We start from the raw sequence: 20,053 nt of genomic DNA on the forward strand, positions 1-20,053 counted from the left end.
GTAGGCCTTGCATGACCCAAATCCATTGTTAGAGGAGAAGCGTTCTTGTTCTGGTGGCAGTGCCAAGTTTCCAACCCAGAAAAGCCTGATTTGTAGAGCTCTTGTTCATCATAAACACTGCTGCTGAAGCTGAATGTGTATCTCCATTTATTGAAACAGGCTGTTCACTTATCATCTTAAGTAACTTTAATATTATGTTGATGTATATAGTGATATACAGCATGATTTTACTTCTGTTTAGGGAGTTTGTGATGTGTCTTAGTTGTTCCTAATATAAATACACTATACTTTTGTTTTTCTTTAACTTATTTCCTTAAGACAGATTCCTCCAGATCAGTCACTGGACCCAAGGGTGTGAGAAGTTTTATATTCTTACTGTACAAGGCCAAATTGTTCATCAGAAAGCCTGAGCCAGTTTGCAATGCAGCTAGCAGTACTTGAAGAGAAATGAACCAGCTACCTCCCAGTCTTTCAGCACTGGCATTTCAAGTTTGATGTATGATTACCAGTTGAATAGATAGATAATAGGTCACCATACTGTGAAGTTACTTTGTTTTGATTCTCTCTGTATTTTTGTTGAATATGATATTTACATTTTCTTTATTAATTCGTATTTATGGTTTCATCTAGCAAATCAGAGCACTAAGGAGAATGTATACTAAGAGGAGTGCATGCAACCAGAAATTTTATGCAACTATTAAATAGTATGAAAGCAAAATTTATTTGTACACCTGTACTGACCAACAATTCAAAAATAGTTTTTGGGCCAATTCGAACACTGTTTTCTGTAAAAACCACTTCTATTTAAAGCTCAGGGAAGCTTCCTCCTGACAGCAGGGAGCAGTGCAGCTGAGCCATGAGGTGGAGAAGCTCAGCAGGTCACTTCATTCAGTGCTTCCTGAGTACTTAGTGCCGGTTACTGAGCACCCTCAGTGCGCTGGACACCGTTCTAGACTCTGCAGGGAGGAGGTACTTGGTGGTTGCCTGGAAGCCTGTGGGGTGGGTGGGAATAGGGGAGCTAAATGAAGTTGGAAAAGCTTAGGCCATTGTACCTGGTGAGGTCAGAGGGGTTGCTTCAGGGCCCAGCCAGTGTCAGAAGAATTCCAGGAGGTAGAATCACTGTGCTCGGGAAGAGTGGGAGTCTGAGATAAATTTCAGGATCCTGTCTAGGTAGAAATTAAAACCCCAACCCATACTGTGTTTTATGTTAATATATGAAGTGACCTAAAAGGCATTAAGACCTCTTGAGTCATGGTAGAATATTTGGAAAATCAATCCAGATTCTTCCAGGAAACAAACCCTCCTATTTATATGTGAAGGAGGGGCAGAGGAGGAAGTTACTCTTTTTAGGCTGAGTTCCTCCAAGGCCATAACTGAACCCATTAAGCCTGAGTTTCACAGAGATCAAGAAATAAGGAGTGGGAGATCCAGGGAGCTCACTGTAAGGCACTGTAACGTGTGGGATGTCCCAAGTGACATGCATTCCCTGTGAGTCACAGGATTTAGGTCAGAGGTTGAATGGCCACTTGATGTGGAGTCCTAGTACAGCTCTTTTTTTTTTTTTTTTTAAATCAAGATTTATTTATTTGAAAGAGTTATACAGAGAGAAAGAGAGGCAGAGAGAGAGAGGTCTTTAATCCACTGATTCACTCCCGAGATGGCCGCAACGGTCAGAGCTGTGCCAGTCCGAAGCCAGGAGCCAGGTGCTTCTTCCTGGTCTCCCATGCGGGTGCAGGGACCCAAGCACTTGCGCCATCTTCTACTGCTTTCCCAGGCCATAGCAGAGAGCTGGATTGGAAGAGGAGCAGCCGGGACTCGAACCTGCACCCATATGGGATGCTGGCGCCACAAGCGGAGGATTAATCTACTGCGCCACAGCGCCAGCCTCCAGAGGGACTTTCACTTCTGATTCAAAGTGGATTTGATGACCTAAGGATGTGATACATTTGCTCATCTTATTTAAGATTAATTTCTTTATTTGAAAGGCAGAGCCATCAGAGAGAAAAAGAGAGATCTTCCATCTGCTGTTTCACTTCTCAGATAGAAGCCAGAGGCCAGGAGCTCTATCCACATCTCCCCCATGGATGGCAAAGGTCCAAGCAGGCATTTGCCCATCTTTCACTGCCTTCCCAGGAGCATTAGCAAGGAGCTGGATCAGAAGCAGAGTAGCTGGGACTGGAAGTGGCACTCAGATATGGGATCTGGCATTGCAGGTGGCAGCCTAATGCCCAGCACCACGATGCTGCCCACACATCTGCTCTTTTTTTTATGTATTAAAATGTTTATAAAAATTAAGCTTTAACACTTATTTCTAACTTTCCACATCTGTGTGGAGACCAGGAATAAGATTGCACATAAGTGTAAGCAGTGCAAAATCGTGGAAGTAGAGAAGTCACATGCCACACGTCTGCTCTTGATATTGATTTCTTCAGAACATTTTCAAGCCCTCAGTAGGCATACACTTCCCTCTAAGAAAGGTAAAAGCTAAGTGGAGAAAAAAATACATATACCATCATTAAATATGGCTATTTTACCAATTTCTTATTTTGAAAGTTGATAATTAATATGAAAGAACTAAGTAATTATTTTGCCTTTTAAAAAGGAATCAGGAAAAGGCATTTGACCTAACAGTTGGTTAGGACACCTGCATCCCACATTGGTGTGCCCGGTTCAACTCCCAGCTCTGACTCTTGATTCTAGCTTCTTGCTAATGCACACCTTGGAAAGCAACAGTGATGGATCAAGTAGTTGAATTCTTGCCACCCACATGGGAGACCTAGATTGGTTTCCTTGTTCCCAACTTTGACTCTGTCTCAACCTGGCTCTTATGGGCATTTGGGGGTAAACCAGTAGAAAGGAGAGCTGTTGCTTTCTCTGCCTTTCAAATAAATATGAAATAAAAAAGAACCATAATTTTTGCCCTGTTAATGAAGGGAAGAAAAATTTAACCGTAAAATGCTAGCTTATAAATGTAGAAAGAATGATTGAATAGCAAATCACCAGTGAAATTACTGATTCCAGCAAAGTCCATTAATGGATACTAAAGCCATTAGGTGAATGCTTTTTTGAGAATAATATATTTGCGTTTGCATGGTGTTGAAATATTACCCCGCTTCTCACCCTCTAAATTGTTTTCTAATAAGCAAAGAGAAAAGGAGTGTTCTGTTACCACCTTTTAAAAAAATTTGTTTGTTTTAATTTTATTTGAAAGGCACTCATCTGTGTGCACACACACATAACATATATACACAGATATCTTCTGTCCACTAATTTACTCCTTAGATGACTGCAACAGCCAGAGCTTGGACAGAGCAAAGTCCAAAACTGGGGACTCAATCTAGGTCTCTCACACTGGTGGCAAGAACCCAACTACTTAGAAAATTGAATCAGAAGCAGAGGAACTGGGATTTAAACAGGGCACTCTGAAATGGCATGTGGGCATCCAGTCGGCACCAAACACCCACCTCAAAGATGGATTAGATTTTAGATGATGTCAACTATAAGAAGATATTAGAGAATTCTTAATTTCTTGGATGTAATAATAGTACTATTGTTCTTATTTTTAGGAGCTTCATGCAGAGTGTTTTTAAGCAAGGTGTGATGTGTACAACTTTAATAGTTCTGCAAGAATAAATTTGTATACATACAGAGATAACAAATATGGCAAAATGAGGCCAGTTTTGTGGCATAGCAAGTAAAACCTCAGGCTGGGACACCGACATCCCATATGGGTGCTGGTTCAACTGCCGGCTGCTCCACTTTCAATCCACCTCCCTGCTAATTTTCCCTGGGAAAGCAGCAGAGGATGGCCCAGGTACTTGGGCCCCTGTACCTGTGTGGGAGACCCAAGAAAAGCTTTGGTCTGGCCGTCTCCAGCTATTGTGGCCATTTGGGAAGTGAACCAGCAGATGGAAAAACTCTCTCTTCCCCCTCTCTCTGTAACTCTACCTTTCAAATAAATAAATCTTTAAAACAAAATAAAACTTTATTTTGGGTGCAAAAATTTTATAATCTATGTATGCTTTTTTCATAGTACACATTTTCTAGGAAATTTATTTTTTTGAGAGTCAGAGTTAGAGAGAAGAGAGGTCATCCATCTGCTGGTTCACTCCTCAAATGGCAACAATGGCTGGAGCTGGGCCAGTCTAAAGACAGGAGCCAGGAATGTGTTCTGGGTCTCTCACATGGGTGCAGGGCCCCAGCATCTTCCACTATTTCCCAGGCCACCAGTAGGGAGCTGGGCTGAAAGTGGAGCAGCCACGACTTGAACTGGTGACCATATGGGATACTGGCACCATAGGTGGAGGCTTGACCTACTGCGTCACAGCACCGGCCCTTCTGTGAACTTTTTGAAGACCTCGATAGAGCTTCTGATGTCTTGGTTTGGAAACTTATTAGCTCTGTGATCCTAGAAAAATGACTGCTTAACTTCCTTCTGCCTCAGTTTCCTTGTTTGTACTGTGGAGGTAATACTAGTATAATAATACTGTGACGGATTAATACATGGCAAGTTTCTAGCACAGAGTCTGTTATAAGAGCTCAATAAGTACTTGCTATTGTTATTAGTATTCAGATGGCCTTAGAAAGGGACATGGTCATCAGCCTGTAAGTATGTGGGGTGATAAGAGGAACAGATAATAATTCAATTTTGGAGTCAGAGAAACTGGAAAAGGTAATTTATTCTTCCTATACCTGCCTCTATTCTGGTGGAATTTTCAGACAGTGCAAAAGATAGGTGGTAGACAAGCTAGTGTCTCATCAGTGCCAGAGGCAAAGCTGCTTTCCTCTTCCCTGCATGAAACATAAGATCAAAGGCAGAGGATGCTGCATCTGGCTCCCTGTTGAGTCACTTACAAGAATGGTAGTTTGAGCCCATCTGGTTCCCCACCCCACCCCCACTTCTCTTTCCCTGACCTTGGCTTAGAGCCCAGTTTCCAAATTAGAGAGAAGCTTAAAATGTTATGATCTGATAGCATGCAGGGTAAAATAGAAAGTCCTAGCACACACAGGCTCCAGAGGCTGCAGTGAAGGGAAAGCCAGGTGCACAGGACAAGAAGCTGCCGCCGTGAGACCACAAGAGGCTTGCTGAGAAGCTCCTGGCGCACTCCAGAAAGCTCTAGGCCGCTCCTCCTTTCCCTCGGGATTTCTAAAGCTTTGGACTTCCTCGTGTAGGTTGAGGCCCTTATTTTCTTTCAATGACAGTGATAAGGCACCAAAGGAAAGTATCCTGTGAGTGCTCTTTTAGTTTCTGCTTTGATCAAATCTGAATTTCTCTGAATTTAAAAAGGCTAATCTAATCCTGTGAGTCTATACGTGGTTTCTGGAGCTTTAGTCACGTTGCAAGATATTACTTCTCTTCAGAAGAGGCAAAGCCAATCAGATGCTGCTTTTTTTTTTTTTTTTAAAGATTTACTTATTTATTTATTTGAAAGGCAGAGTTACAGAGAGGCAGAGAGAGGGAGAGGGACAGGGACAAGGACAGAGACAGAGGTCTTCCGTCTGCTGGTTCACTCTCCAAATGGCCACAGTAGCTGGAGCTGTGCCGATCCAAAGTCAGCAGAAAGCAGCTTCTTCCATGTCTCCCCAGTGAGTGCAGGGCCCGAGCTGCACCAATCTGAAGCCAGGAGCTTCTGAATCTCCCACGTGGGTGCAGAGTGGAGAGCTGGATCGGAAGAGGAGCTGCTGGGACTCGAACTGGTGCCCATGTGGGATGTTGGCACTGCAGGCTGCAGCTTTACCCACCATGCCACAATACTGGCCCCATCCGATGCTTCTTGATAGTGGAGTTCTTTCCCAGGCTTTCTTACTTAGGTGCTTATTTAGAATTTTCACCTTTTTTTTTTTTCCCCCAAACAGCGTTTGTTGTCTCTGCTGCTCCCAGGAGGCCACCAGGGCAGAAGTGGCAGTGTTGTTAGCTTCTTTTCTTTTTAGAACAGAAAAATGAGGATAAGAGCTTAATCATTCATTTATAATTAACTTCACAAGCTTTGTTGCCTCTAATACATTTATTATGCAAAATATATCTCCTGGATCTGTTCTTGAGATCTTAAGGGTGTGTATAAAATTTTTGTTAGATTCAAACTCCTTTTAAGAGTTTTTCTGATAACTTTCTCCCTTTCATATCTTAGAAAGAAAGCAGTTTCTGTATAAAAAATACTTTTCTCCCTAATGCTTTAGAGAGCTAGGAAGGAGATACATTTCTTCCCTTCCTTAATATCACTCACTGTATACACTGTATATATTTTACTGAATCAGTCTGAGAATTTCTTTACTTCCTTAAATATTTCAATAGCAACAATGTGACTTCCAAGATAAATTTTTCAGATTGAGGCTTCAAATAGTCCGTGAACCAAATTTGACTCAAAAATGGATTTTATTTGACCTTGGTATTTAATTTTGTTTTAAATAAATTGTCAGCATTTCAAAAATTTATGTTAAAATTTTGTTTTAAGTAATTAGGAGATCTGTTTCCTTCTCCATTTTACTACAGCTTCTATGCTTCATCTCTGTCATGCTTCATCCTTTATGTATCTGCTTGGTCCTTAGGTATTGAATGTGTTTGTGTATTTATGTCCACTAGAAGGTCTGTAAACAATGACCAACGCTGTGTCAATGAGCATATTTAGTGCCCAAATTGTGACCTTGAAATACCACTTAACCATTGAAAAAACTGGGGTTTCTTTGAGAATTGACTGATCCAAGGTTTTAGAGCAGGAAATGTATAGCTTGTTGTGATAGCAGATAACAAGGAAGCTACCACACGCTGTTGGAGTTATCTCAGACCAAGAATCCAAGCCAAAGAGGTTCTCATTGACCAAAGGGGGGTAATCTGAGCTTTAATGGGATAAGAATTGCATTATTAAAACCAATAAATATATTTAAATTCAGGTATCTAGTTATATTAAAAAGGAAACCTGGGGTTTGGTTTTAGCCTACCAGGGAAGATGACAGTTAAGATACCAGTGTCTTACATTAGAGTACCTGGATTCAGTAGCTAACTCTGGCTCCTGACTCCAGATTCCTCTTAATGCAGAACAGGAGGCAGCAGTTGATGGCTCAAGTAGTTAGGTTCCTGCCACCCATTTGGGAGTCCTGCATTCTCAGCTCCTGACTTTGCCCCTCCCCACTACCACCACCATTGTGGGCATTTCAAGAGTAATACAGCAGCTGGAAGTTTGCTTGCTCTGTCTCTGTCTCTCAAAAAAAAATTTTTTTAAGGAAATCTAGTTGGGTAAATTAGGAAAAGTGAAAAAAAATCATTATCTTGAAAACTAGGTAAATAAAAGTTAAAAATTAGGCATTCATCTAGTCTTTTCTGTACAATAGTAAACCTTATAAAATAGGTAAGAGGATGCCATTCTTTATAACAGTATTACAACTTATAAATAAAATGATAGAATGGCATCGTTTTGCAACCTTTATTAATCTAGGCATTAAATGCCAATATCAGCTAACACCAAAAACAGACAAAATTGATGCTCCTAACAAAAGAATACACCAGGAGCCAGCGCTGTGTTGTAGCGAGTAAAGCCACTGCCCACAGTGCCCAGCATCGCATATAGGTGCCAGTTGAGTCCTGGCTGCTCCTCTTCCAATCCAGCTCTCTGCTATGGCTTGGGAAAGCAGTAGAAGTTGGCCCAAGTCCTTGGGCCTCGGTGTGGGAGACCCAGAAGAAACCTCTGGCTCCTGGCTTTGGATCTGCCCAGCTCTGGCTGTTGCTGCCATCTGGGGAGTGAAACAGTGGATTGAAGATCTCTCTCTCTCTGCCTCTCTGTAACTCTGTCTTTCAAATAAATAAATAAATCCGGGCAGAAAAAGAGCTTTCTCTCTCTCCCTCCGCCCCCAAGGAAATAAAGTAAACAATAAAATAAATACACCATCAGCAGAATTTTGCAGAGGGATCCAAAATTGATCAAGCCATGTGGTAAAGCAGGTTAAGCTGCTGCCATCCTATAGGAGAACCGGTTCTAGTATTGACTTTTCTGCTTCCCATCCTGCTAATGTGCCTGAGAAGAAGGTGACCTAAGTATTTGAGCCCTGCTACCCACATGGGAGACACTGATGGGGTTCCTGGCTCCCAGCTTTATCCTGGAACAGCCCTGGCCATTGCAGTCATTTGGGGAGTGAACCAGCAGATGGAAGACCTCTCTCTCTCTCCCCCTCTCCCTCCTTCCCCCTCCTTCCCCCTCCCTCCCCCTCCCTCCCTCATTCCCTCCTTCCCTCCCTTCCTCCCTCCCTCCCTCCCTCCCTCCCTCCTTCCCTCCTCTTCCCACTTTCTCTTTCTCCCTCTCCCTCTCTCTCTTTTCCCTTTCTCTATAACTCTACCTTTCAATTAAACAAATAAATCCTTAAAAAAATTTTGGTCAAGCCTCTGGAGCTGACTTCAGTTTGCAAGACATACTGAAGACAAGTTTTAAAAAAACTTGTTAACTTTAAAAAGTTCATGAAAAGGGGCCAGTGCTGTAGCATGGTAGGCTAAGCATCCACCTGTGGCACCGGTATACCATGTGGGCACCAGTTCAAGTCCCAGGTGCTCCACTTGTGATCCAGCTCCCTGCTTATGGCCTGGGAAAGCAGTAGAAGATGTCCCAAGTGCTTGGGCCTCTGCACCTGTGTGGGAGACCTGGAAGAAGCTCCTGGATCCTGGCTTCAGATCAGCCCAGCTCTAGCCCTTGTAGCCATTTGGGGAGTGAACTACAGGATGGAAGATCTCATTCTCTGTCTCTCCCTCTCTCTATAACCCTGCCTTTCAAGTCAATAAATAAATCTTATTAAAAAAGTTCTTGAAAAATGCATATGATGAAAAGCATAAATTTCAAAAAATGTTTGCACTAAAATAAACTTTTCTCTTAATTTCATTTTTCCACAAACCTTTTAAGGTACCCTTATATAATTCTAGAAGCCAGACTACTGGATGTTCTATTGGGTAAATGCTCCAGGTTCTACACAGATGAATGGGAAGAAATAAGGTGGGGTAGAGGCGCTGTAAATTAAGAGGCTTAGATAGTATATCAAAGTGTTTTATTTAAAAATTTATTTATTTAGGGGGCTGGTGTTGTGGCTCAGTAGGTAAATCAGCCAGAGCTGGGCTGATCCAAAGCCAGGAGCTTCTTCCGGTCTCCCACATAGGTGCAGGGGCCCAATCGCTTGGACCATCTTCCATTGCTTTCCCAGGCCATAGCAGAGAGCTGGATCAGAAGAAGAGTAGCTGGGACTAGAACCAGCATCTATATTGGATGCTGGCACTGCAGGCGGCAGCTGTACTTGCTACGCCACACCACTGTCCCCTATATCAAAGTTTTTAAAAACAGAGAAGGCTAAACTGTAATATGAAGGAATGCATATGTAAGTGAAATACCAGAAAAAGTGCAAGCTAGTGATTATGAGGTAGTCATTATTTTGAATAGAGTAGGTGATTGTGGTTGGGTCAGAGTCGTGGGAGGACTTGGGGAGTGGGTGAAAAATTCTTTCTCTTGACCTAGGTAGTGGTTACAAGGATGTTCAAATGCCTTATAATCATTCCTTAAGCTTTATTCAGTATTTGTTTTGTGTGGTTTTCTGTGTTTTGTGTTTTAGTTTACTATAAAGTAGCTAAAGAATTTTTAGGGTACCATTCTTTTGTCGCTTATACTTACTTATATTTTAAGGCAGCATTCACTCTAGAGTAAAAGAGGCGAGGAAAATGAAGGCTCACCTGTTCACTGAGAAATTTGCAGTGTGAACCTCTAGATGAAAGTTTGGCTATGGGATTTATAAACAGCAAGCTATCAAAGTATTGCTGGGGTTTTCTTTTTTAAGAATTCCAGGTATGCCTCACTGTGTAACAGGAGCAGTGCTGAAAGATTAAATGCAAGTTCAATTTTTATAAATAGATGCAGTTAAATACTCCAAGTTACTTCATCGTTTCAGGGCTGCTTCCTAGAGCAAACTTGACACTAAAACCAAGACCTAAAACCAAAATTACATCTAAAATTTAGTACATATTTTATAATCATAAGTTTGCCTTCCATTCAGGCATCAACAGTAACACTTTAGTAGAACCCTAGGAATGTGATAGGGCACTGAAACTTGGGGGCTGCTAATGGGATTTGCAGAGTGACTGGAAATGTGTTTAAGGCTGTCCTAAAGAAAGCTGCCTTTTTTTTTTTTTTTTTTTTTAAGGGAAAGCGTTTATTGGGGAAACCCGACAGACTGGCGAGAAGGGGCAAAGAAGAAAAAGAGGGAGAAGGAGAGTATAAGAGAGAGATCAGTAGAGAGGGAGAGAGGACCACGTGTTGAAGAACAGATCCTCTTAAACCTTTGCCGGGGGATCAGGCAGGGAAGTAGGAGCAGCGAATCCCATTAGGGTGGGAGTGGAGCTGACACCGGTGGTTGGGCCATGGGGTTACCTGGCTTCCAACTATGATGGCAGGGACTAGAGCCTAGGATGATGTCTGGGGTGTAGACTGCGCCATAGATAAGACTGCCATTTTACTAACATTCCCCTCCTTTTGTTTTTTATAAAGCAAGAGTTGTATGGGATTATATTAGCCTCAAAAGTCTAGGAGGGGTAGAGGGATGATGATCTGTCTTTAGAGCTACTTCCTGCTGACATGGGGTGACAAGGTACTCTCTGCTGGCATGGGGCGATGTCTCACGCCGCTTTCTACTGGGTGGGGAGCTGAGTATGTCCTTGTAGCAGCATTTGGTTGACTGGCTGGTGAAGACCTTGGTTCGTTCCATTATAAACTCCTGTAAACACTTAAATACGGTAGAATAAAAGACAGGGTGCGAATAGCAACCAGTGGTCCCAGTAGTGGCATTAACCAAGTAATGAGAGGATTTCATAGAGGAGAAGAAATGAGTGGGGGAGGGTCTCTGGACCCTGGTAAAGACTGTTTGATGGACAAGACTGGGAGAAAGGCCACTCATATTTTGCGGGTAGAGGGGTTTGTCTGTAAAGAAATTCTGAACAATCCTACAACATTAAGTCAGGGAGAGGACTGTCAATATACGCAGGTCGGGAGTAGAGCCATTGATATTGGAGTAGAGGGAGAGCTGCCTTTATCTACTTGATTCAGTTCTTCATGGCATGTTTTCACTGGCACTCTGTAAGGGATGTGAGCATCCCAAGTGGCACCTTAGCCTGCTGTGCCACAATGCCCATCCCTACAGTTTGTTTTAAAATACATCTGCATAGACCATCTGATATAAATGTGCCACTTAGTTTCAACCTTAACTCCAGGGGCAATGAGCTATCTTAATAAAGCATCCAAATTCTATGGTGGTCATCTAGATAGCCCACACTACAGGAGTTGCCACTGGGACTTCAACTCTCTGATTTGACTAACATTTGCTAATTATCATAGTGAATGTCGTCAGTGAATTGGATTTTTCTTGGTAATACGAATGTCTTACCAGTTAGCAAAATGAATATTATAAGTTGGTGCTGATTAGGGAAGTTAAAGTATCCAAAAGTGGAATTTACCAAAAAGTGACTTCCTATGCTTGCATGAAGAGGGACTAAGAATCTATTAAGGTCTTTAATTTCTTCAGTTTGATTGGTGCTAGAGACTTAATTCCTTAATTCACCTTTGGTTAGGAAGGTTTCTGGTTGCCTGATGTGACTCCAAAGGCAACAGAGCCCTACCATTGGATGCTGTCTCGAGTGAACTTTTGCCTTGAGTGAACCTTTCTTGCAAGTAAGGAAACAGCTGAAAGGAGAGCGAGCTGGGACTTAATCAAGCTTCTGTAGTAGTTTGTGTGACTAGTTTATGTCTGCTCAGTAATGGAAAGTCTCTAAGAATTTGATCTGTGACTTGCTTTCTTTGCAGCAAGATTGTGGAAGAAGAGCTAATCTTTACCCACACCAAACTTTTCTCAGGACAGCTGTTACAGAACCCATGAGTTCTTTGTGATCAAACTGGCTTAGATCCTGCATGATTCGGCTTATCTCGTACCTCTCTTGGCTTGCCTTGTACCACTTCTCCCTCGCTCCTTACATCTTAGACCACAATGGCCTCCCTGTTTCTTCCATTGTGCAAGCTCCTTCCCACGCTAGGACCAGATCTAGGGTGTCCCATTTGCTGGAATGCTTTTCTCCTTCATAAATTTTTTTCTGCCTTTTAATAAATAAATATGTGGTTTAAAGGGTAATAAACAACTGTGCTCCTACTATCCTGCTTAAGAAACATATTTCTAATATTTTTGCAGCCCCTTGGGTCACCCTTCCATATTGTACTCCCCACCCTGTATCCTAGAGGTTACCTCTACCCTAATTTTATGTTAATCATACTCTTGTTTTCCTTAAGAGTCTTACCACATGTGTATGAATTGCTAAACAATATATTATATTTTACATTTTCCCAACAAGATTTTATAATGAAAAACTTCAAAGAAAGAGCAAATATGAACATTTTATATGCCTACCATCTATATGCTGTTACTAAAATTTTACCATACTTTCTTTCCATCAGTTAATCTTATTTTTTCAAAAGATTTGTTTGTTTATTTGAAAGCCAGAATTATGCAGAGAGATAAGGAAGAGCAGAGAGAGAGAGAGGGGTCTTCCATCCGCTGGTTCACTCCCAAGATGGCCGCAATGGCCGGAGCTGCACTGATCCAAAGCCAGGAGCCAGGAGCTTCTTCTGGGTCTCCCACGTGGGTGCAGAGGCCCAAGGACCTGGACCATCTTCTGCTTTCCCAGGCCATAGCAGAGAGCTGGATGGGAAGTGGAACAGCCAGGACTCAAACCGGCGCCCATATGGGATGCTGGCACTGCAGGCGATGCCTTTGCCTATTACGCCACAGCGTCGGCCCCAGTTAATCTTATTTATTTTTAAAAAAGATTTTATGTGAAAAAATTAGGGAGAGAGAGCGTTTCCATCCACTAGTTCATTTCTCAAATGGCCACAATGGCCAGGACTGGGCCAGGCAGAAGCAAGGAGCCAGGAGCTTCATCTGGGTCTCCCATGTGGTTTTCAGGGGCCCAATACTTAGGCCATAATCTGCTTTCCAGGCCATTAGCAGGGAGGTGGATCAGAAGTAGAGCAGCTGGAACTCGAACCAGCGCCCATATGGGATGCCGGCATTGCAGGCAGCAGCAGTTCATGTTCTGGCTGCCCCTCTTCCAATCCAGCTCTATGCTTGTGGCCTGGGAAAGCAGTGGAAGGTGACCCGGGGTACTTGGGCCCCTGCACCCATGTCAGAGACTTGGAGGAGGCTGCTGGTTCCTGGTTTTGGATTGGCCCAGCTCTTGCTGTTGCAGCCATTTGGGGAATGAACGAGGATGGAATATCTCATTCTCTGTCCCTCCCTCCCTCTGTCTGTAACTCTGCCTCTCAAATAAAAAAATCTTTGAAAATCTTAAAAAAAAAAAAAAAATGAGGGGCCAGCACCGTGGCTCACTTGGTTAATCCTCTGCCTGTGGTGCCGGCATCCCATTTGGGCTCCAGGTTGTAGTCCCAGTTGCTCCTCTTCCAATCCAGCTCTCTGCTGTGGCCCGGGAGGGCAGTGGAGGATGGCCCAAGTGCTTGAGCCCCTGCACCACATGGGAGACCAGGAGGAAGCGCCTGGCTCCTGGCTTCGGATTGGCGCAGCTCTGTCTGTTGTGGCCATTTGGGGAGTGAACCAACGGAAGGAAGACCTTTCTCTCTGTCTCTCTCTCACTGTCTAACTCTATCTGTCAAATAATAAAAAGATGGAGTGAATATATATACTTAATTATTTGTGCATTTTATGGTATATAGATTTTACTTCAAATGAAAACAACTAAACCAATAACAAATTCTACTTGATACGCTGAATTTTTTAGGGGGAGAGGTATGATTTTTTTTTTTTTTAAGATTTGTTTATTTTATTTGAAAGAATTACAGAGAGAGGGTGAGGAAGAAAGCAAGAGTGAGTGAGTGCGCCTGTGCAGGTGAACTTCCATCCGCTGGTTCACTCTCCAGATGGCTACAATGGCCAGAGCTGGGCTGATCTGAAGCCAGGAGCCAGGAGCTTCTTCTGGGTCTCCCATGTGGGTGCAGGGGCCCAGATACTTGGACCATCCTCTGGTTCTTTCCCAGGCACATTAGCAGGGAGATGGAATGAATGTGGAGCCGTTGGGACTCTCTGTAACATGTATGTGGCCTAAAACTATGAGTCTTTCACATATAGCATCTTTCAATCAGTCTGTATTTATATACTATGTTTTGTTTGTCCATTCTCGTATTGATGGGAGCTTGGCCTGTTTTCCAGTTTTGTCTGTAATGAATGGAGCTACTATTAATATTCTTGTATGAATGTTTTTGTAGACTTATGTTTTCATTTCTCTTGGGTAATACCTAGGAATAGGACTGATGGAACATAGAACAAGCATATGTTGAGTTTAACTAGCATTAATTAGCATAACTAGACATTTTTTCAAAGTGTTTATACAGTTTTGCACTCCTACCTACAAAATATGAGAATCTAGTTTCAGCACATCTTCAACAGCATTTGGTGGTGTCAGTCTTTTTAATATTAGCCATTCTGGTGGGAGTATAGTGGTTACTTTGTGAGGTTGTACTTGGTTTTTATTTATTTTGCTTTGTTTTGACATTTCAAATCTGTATTTGACAAAGTATATTTTAAAGATAGGCTATAGACAACAATAAAAATGGACACATCCACAAGCAGAATCTGGTAAAGCAGCCATCAAAGAGTTTTAACACACTCTGAAAGTAACATTAAGCAGCCAGAAATTTTAATAATTATATGGACTGAACATCACAATTAAGAAGCTTGACTTGGGGCTGGCACTGTGATGCAGCAGGTTAAGCTCTGTCTCTGGCATCCCATATGGGTGCCAGTTTGAGCCCCGGCTGCTCCAGTTCTGATCCAACTCCCTGCTAATGCTCCTGGGAAAGCAGCAGAGGATGGCCCAAGTGCTTGGGCCCCTGCACCATTGTGGGAGACCCAGAGGAAACTCCTGGCTTCAGCCTAGCCCAGCCCTTGCTGTTGCAGCCACTTGGGGAATGAACAAGCGGATGCAAGATTTCTCTCTGTCTTTCTTCTCTACAGCTCTGACAGCTCTGACTTTCAAATAAATAAATCTTAAAAAAAAAAAAAAAGATTTAATGAAGATTAGAGGCAAAGGACTGTTCATACTAAGTCTTATAGAATTCTTATTTTTAAAACTGTGTGTATATATTTTTTTACTAACTTGTAACAGATGGTTTTATCTCCATTTTTAAAAACTTCATTTTGAATTAATTTGAGTTACAGAAACATTGCAAAAATAGTACAAAGAATTTCCTTATTTTCCTCACCCACTTCCTCTAATGTTAACACTTTACATAACCACAGTGGAATTAACAATAATGAACAATGAACAATTATGCTATATTATAAAGTCGACTACAGACCTTATTAGAAATTCGCATCTTTCTGCTAAAGCAATCTTTTTTGTTTGTTTCAGGATCCTACCCAGGATCCCATATTGTGTTGAGATGTTTTATCTTCTTAGTGTCCCCTGGTCAGAGACAGTTTCTGTCTTTTCTTGTCATTCACAATTTCTTTTTTTTAAGATTTTATTTATTTGAGAGGCAGAGTTACAGAGAGGGAGACACAGAGAGAAAGGTCTGCCTCCCCCACACTGGTTCACTCCCCAGATGGCTGCAGCTGCTAGAGCTGGGCTGATCCTAAGCCAGGAGCCTCCTCCAGGTCTCTTACATGGGTGCAGCGGCCTAAGCACCTGGGCCATCCTCTACTGCTTTCTGTGCCACAAGCAGAGAGATGAATCGGAAGAGGAGCAGCTGAGACATGAACTGGTGCCCATATGGGTCGCCAGCACCACAGGCAGAGGCTTAACCCACTATGCCACTGCGCCGGCCCCTGAAGTTATTTTTGTCAAACATACCTCAGTTTAGATTATCACATGATTGCTCATGATTGGACTAACTTTTAAATTTTAGCAAAAATTTAAAATTGTGTCCTCTGTGTACCATATCAAGGAATTCATGATTTTATATCTTAACCACTGGTAATGTTTACCATTTATTTATTTATATATTTAAAGAGAACAGATTGCATGTACTTCATATATATAGTCTTCACACTTGATCTTAGCCAAAAGGCTGAGGAGTGATATATACTTCCCACACTCTCTCCTTTCCTTTCTCTCTTCTCCTTTTTTCTATTTTTCTTTTAATTTTTGCCATGACATACTTTCAATTTACTTTATAATGACAAGCTTAATTATCTTGAATTCAACAAATAATAAGTAGAAAGACTACTGTTCTTCAGGAGTATAGACAAGGGCTATAAACCGTAATCAAATTTCAAGAAGTTCATGTCATTCCTGAGCATTGTGTTTTTTTACTCTATATATTAGTTACCACAAATCAGAGAAAACATGTATTTGTGTCTTGAGGAATGGCTTTTTCACTAATCATAATGGTCTCTAATTGCATCCATTTTGTTGTAAAAGACAGATTTCATTCCTTTTTATTGCTGAGTGGTATTCCATAATGTATGTATGTGTATATATATATAATATTATATACCACCTTTTCTTTAGTCATCAGTTTATGGACATCTGGGTTAATTCCATATCTTAGCAACTGTGAATTGAGCTGCTATAAATATGGGGTACAGATACCTATTTCATAAGCTGATTTCGTTTCCTTTGGGTAAATTCCCAAGAGTGGAATGGCTGGGTCTTGGTAGATTGGTCAGTTGGTTAGGTTGGTGTCTGCCAGGTTTCTTCTCTGTAAAGTTGTTAGTTTTTCTTTTGTACTTAGTATGTATCTTGGGGAAGGTATTTTGAGATTATGTAAGTCTGTTCTCTGTTTCCTTTCTTATTTTTACATTTACTCATTGGAATTCTAATATGAGAAACAGCTGTAGTTCCTTCTCCCCAATTTATTTATTTACTTGATCATTTATTTTTGTTAGTATGGTCTCATAAATAGCAATTTCATTCTACAGTTTAAAATCCAATACTGTGGCCAGTTGATTTTTGACAAGGCTACCAAGCCCATTGGATGAGGAAAGAATAGTCTCTTCAGCAGATGGTGCTGAGACAAGCGGTTAATGATATGCAACAGAACAAAGTTGGATTCCTAAAAAAATTGACAACCGAAACATAAGAGCTAAAACCATTAGAGGAAAATGTAGGAGTAAATATTCATGACCTCAATTTGGAACATTCTTAGGTTTGATAGCAGAGGCATGGCAAAAGAAATTAAGTAAATTAGACTATGTGAAAATTAAAAATTGTATGCTTCAAAGGACACCAGCAATAAAGTCAAATGGTAAACCACAGAATGGGAGAAAATATTGGCCAATCATGTTTAGTGAGGGATTAATATACAGAATAAGGAACTTATAAAATAAAAAGTCATCACAACTCAACTTAAAAGATCAACAAAGGACTTGAGTAGACATTTCTCCAAAGAAGATGTGTGAGTTTATGCCCAACACAGTCTTAAGGAAATGCAAATCAAAACTGCAATGAAATTCACACGTACTAGGAAGGAAGGCTATATTAAAAAAATGATTACTAGAACTATCATTCATTGCTGGTAAGAACATAAAAGTACACAGCCACTGTAGAAAATGGTTTGGTAGTTCCTCCAAAAATTAATCATAAAATTGCCATATAGCTCAGTAATTCAACTGTTAGATATATACCTAATAGAAATGAAAATAGGCACTCAAACCAATAGTTGTTTGTGAATATTAATGGCAACACTGTTTAAAACAGCCAGAAGGGAAGAACAGCCCAAAGGTTCATCAACAGATGTGGTATATCCATAAGATGGAATATTATTCACCATAAAAATAATTAATTACTGATTTATGTTACCTTGGATGAGCCTCAAAAATATTAACTGAAAAGCCAAAACACAAAATGCCACATATTGTGTAATTCCTTTTGTATTAAATATCTGGAATAGGCAAATCCATAAAGACAGAAACCAGATTAATGGTTGCCAGGGGAGGAGAAGGGAATGAATAGAAGATGATTATATAAAGGATATTAGTAGTGTTCTTGGCAATGGAGAAAACTAGAAACTAGAGAAATGTGGTGTATGTACAAAATGTCACTGAATTATGAACTTTAATATGATTCAATGTATTATGTCACCTCAGAAAATATGTATCTAATACTGTCATTGCCTTCTTGCTTAAATTTTTATAGCTTAACAATTAGGACCTCCTTCATGTTGATGCCTGTATTATTTTGACAAACCCACATCTATTTTTAAGCATTTCCTTTGTGATACAACAAGATGTTCCATGATTATCTAGTGTATTTCCTGTTCCAGCTCTAAAGTCAGCTGCTTCTACAAGGACCCCTGGTGTCTTTCATAGGAAAATGCTGTTTAGCAGCCAAGATTTGGATGTTGGGTGTGCTTATTTCTAGAGTATCGTTTGCTTCTAGGCCCCCTTAGCAGACAGAGCTCTGATGTCTATGTATGTATACTAATCTGTACACACGTAGGCAACCCTATTTCTTAATTTCTTTATTTTATTTATGAGGCAGATAGAGAGCTCCCATGTGCTGGCAGAGCCTGGACTCCAACCCAGGTATTCTGATATGTAATGCAGACAACCCAAGTGGTATCTTAACTGCTAGGCCAAGCTCCTGTCCTCACAACTGTTTCTTTATATTCCTCTCTGTTTATAATGACGCCTGTAATTCCAAGGTACCACTGGAATTTAGTCTCTTCTTTTTCCTTACTTATTAACTTCTTTCTCTAGTAGCAAGAGAGATTTCATTATCTTCAACATATTGCTTATTTGTTCATTTTTAGTATACATATAAGGTACTTTCAGAATTACTGTGAAAAAATATCTCTGCAAGAGGTACATTTATTGGAGTAGACATTTGCTTGGCAGTTCAGACTCCCACATCCCACACTGGAATATAACCCCCAGCTTTGGCTCCTGACTCCAGCTTCCTACTAATGGCAAACCTTCGAGAGACAGTGGTGATGGCTTGAGAATTTTGGTTCCTGCCTCCTATGGGTTAAATACTCAGCTTCTGGCTTGGGCTGTTGCAGGCATTTGGAGTGAACCAGTTCTTGGGAACTTGCTGTATATGTCTTTTGGTCTCACAGGCTCTGTGCTTCTCTATCTTTCTAATAAATAAGTAAATCAATATTTTAAAAGGAAATAGGTATACTGACTTGATTATATAACATTTATATATAATTCTTTTGTCTTTGGCCTTGTAGTATTCTAAGTTTCTACTTTCTATAGTTATTTAGATTAGCTCTTTTCTTCTCTCATGAGGCCCTTCAGTGTAGTTATATTACTGATTTGTAATATAGTAAGATTAGTTTTAGTGTTTATATTCATTATGGATTCTGCCCACATTCTAGTTGATCTTCATTGTTTGTTTATTTGGGAGTATGTTAAGGAAGTGTGAAATAAAATTAAAACTACTGTGGGGGGCAGGCACTATGGCGTAGTGGGTTAAAGCCCCAGCCTGCAGCTCTGGTTTCCTATATAGACACCAGTTCGAGTCCCAGCTGCTCCACTTTTGAACCAGCTCTCTACTATGGCCTGGGAAAGCAGTGGAAGATGGCCCAAGTCCTTGGGCCCCTGCACCCACGTGGGAGACCTGGAAGAAGTTCCTGGTTCCTAGCTTTGGATCAGCTCAGCTCTGCCCATTGCAGTCATCTGGGGAGTAAACCAGCAGATTGAAGACACCCTCTGCCCTGATTCTACTCCTCTCTGTATCTCTGTCTTTCAAATAAATAAAATAAATCTTAAAAATAAATAAATAGGCGCCGGTGCTGTGGCACAGCAGGTAAAGCCACCACCTCCAGTGCCCGCATCCCATATGGGTGCCAGTTCAAGTCCTAGCTGCTCCTCTTCCAATCCAGCTTCCTGCTGATGTGCCTGGGAAAGCAGTAGAAGATGGCCCAAGTTCTTGGGCCCTTGAACCCACATGGGAGACCCGGAAGAAGCTTCCAGGTTCAGATCAGCACATCGCCAGCTGTTGCAGCCAACTGGGTCATGAACCAAAGGATGGAAGACGTTTCTCTCTTTCTCTGCCTCTCCTTCTCTCTTCTATGTAGCTTTGAGTTTCAAATAA

At 41.3% G+C, this 20,053-nt stretch overlaps 1 protein-coding gene across 13 annotated transcripts in view; it reads left to right on the forward strand.

Moving 5' to 3' along the window:
- PIGU (phosphatidylinositol glycan anchor biosynthesis class U) overlaps window positions 1-20,053 on the forward strand; it is a 136,137-nt gene that overhangs the window by 86,915 nt on the left and 29,169 nt on the right. Inside the window, exon 8 of one of the 13 annotated variants that reach the window (XM_089308094.1) lies at window positions 323-373. The exons of the other annotated variants lie outside the window; for them this stretch is intronic. Coding sequence (XP_089164220.1) covers window positions 323-358 — 36 coding nt within the window. The 3' untranslated portion in view covers window positions 359-373. Of the gene's footprint in view, window positions 1-322; window positions 374-20,053 lie in introns of those variants that run through there. 13 annotated transcript variants of the gene reach the window in all.

Source organism: Oryctolagus cuniculus, chromosome 11 (genome assembly GCF_051225735.1).
Source record: "Oryctolagus cuniculus isolate XC-2025 breed Fujian yellow rabbit chromosome 11, ASM5122573v1, whole genome shotgun sequence".
Lineage (NCBI taxonomy): Eukaryota > Metazoa > Chordata > Mammalia > Lagomorpha > Leporidae > Oryctolagus > Oryctolagus cuniculus.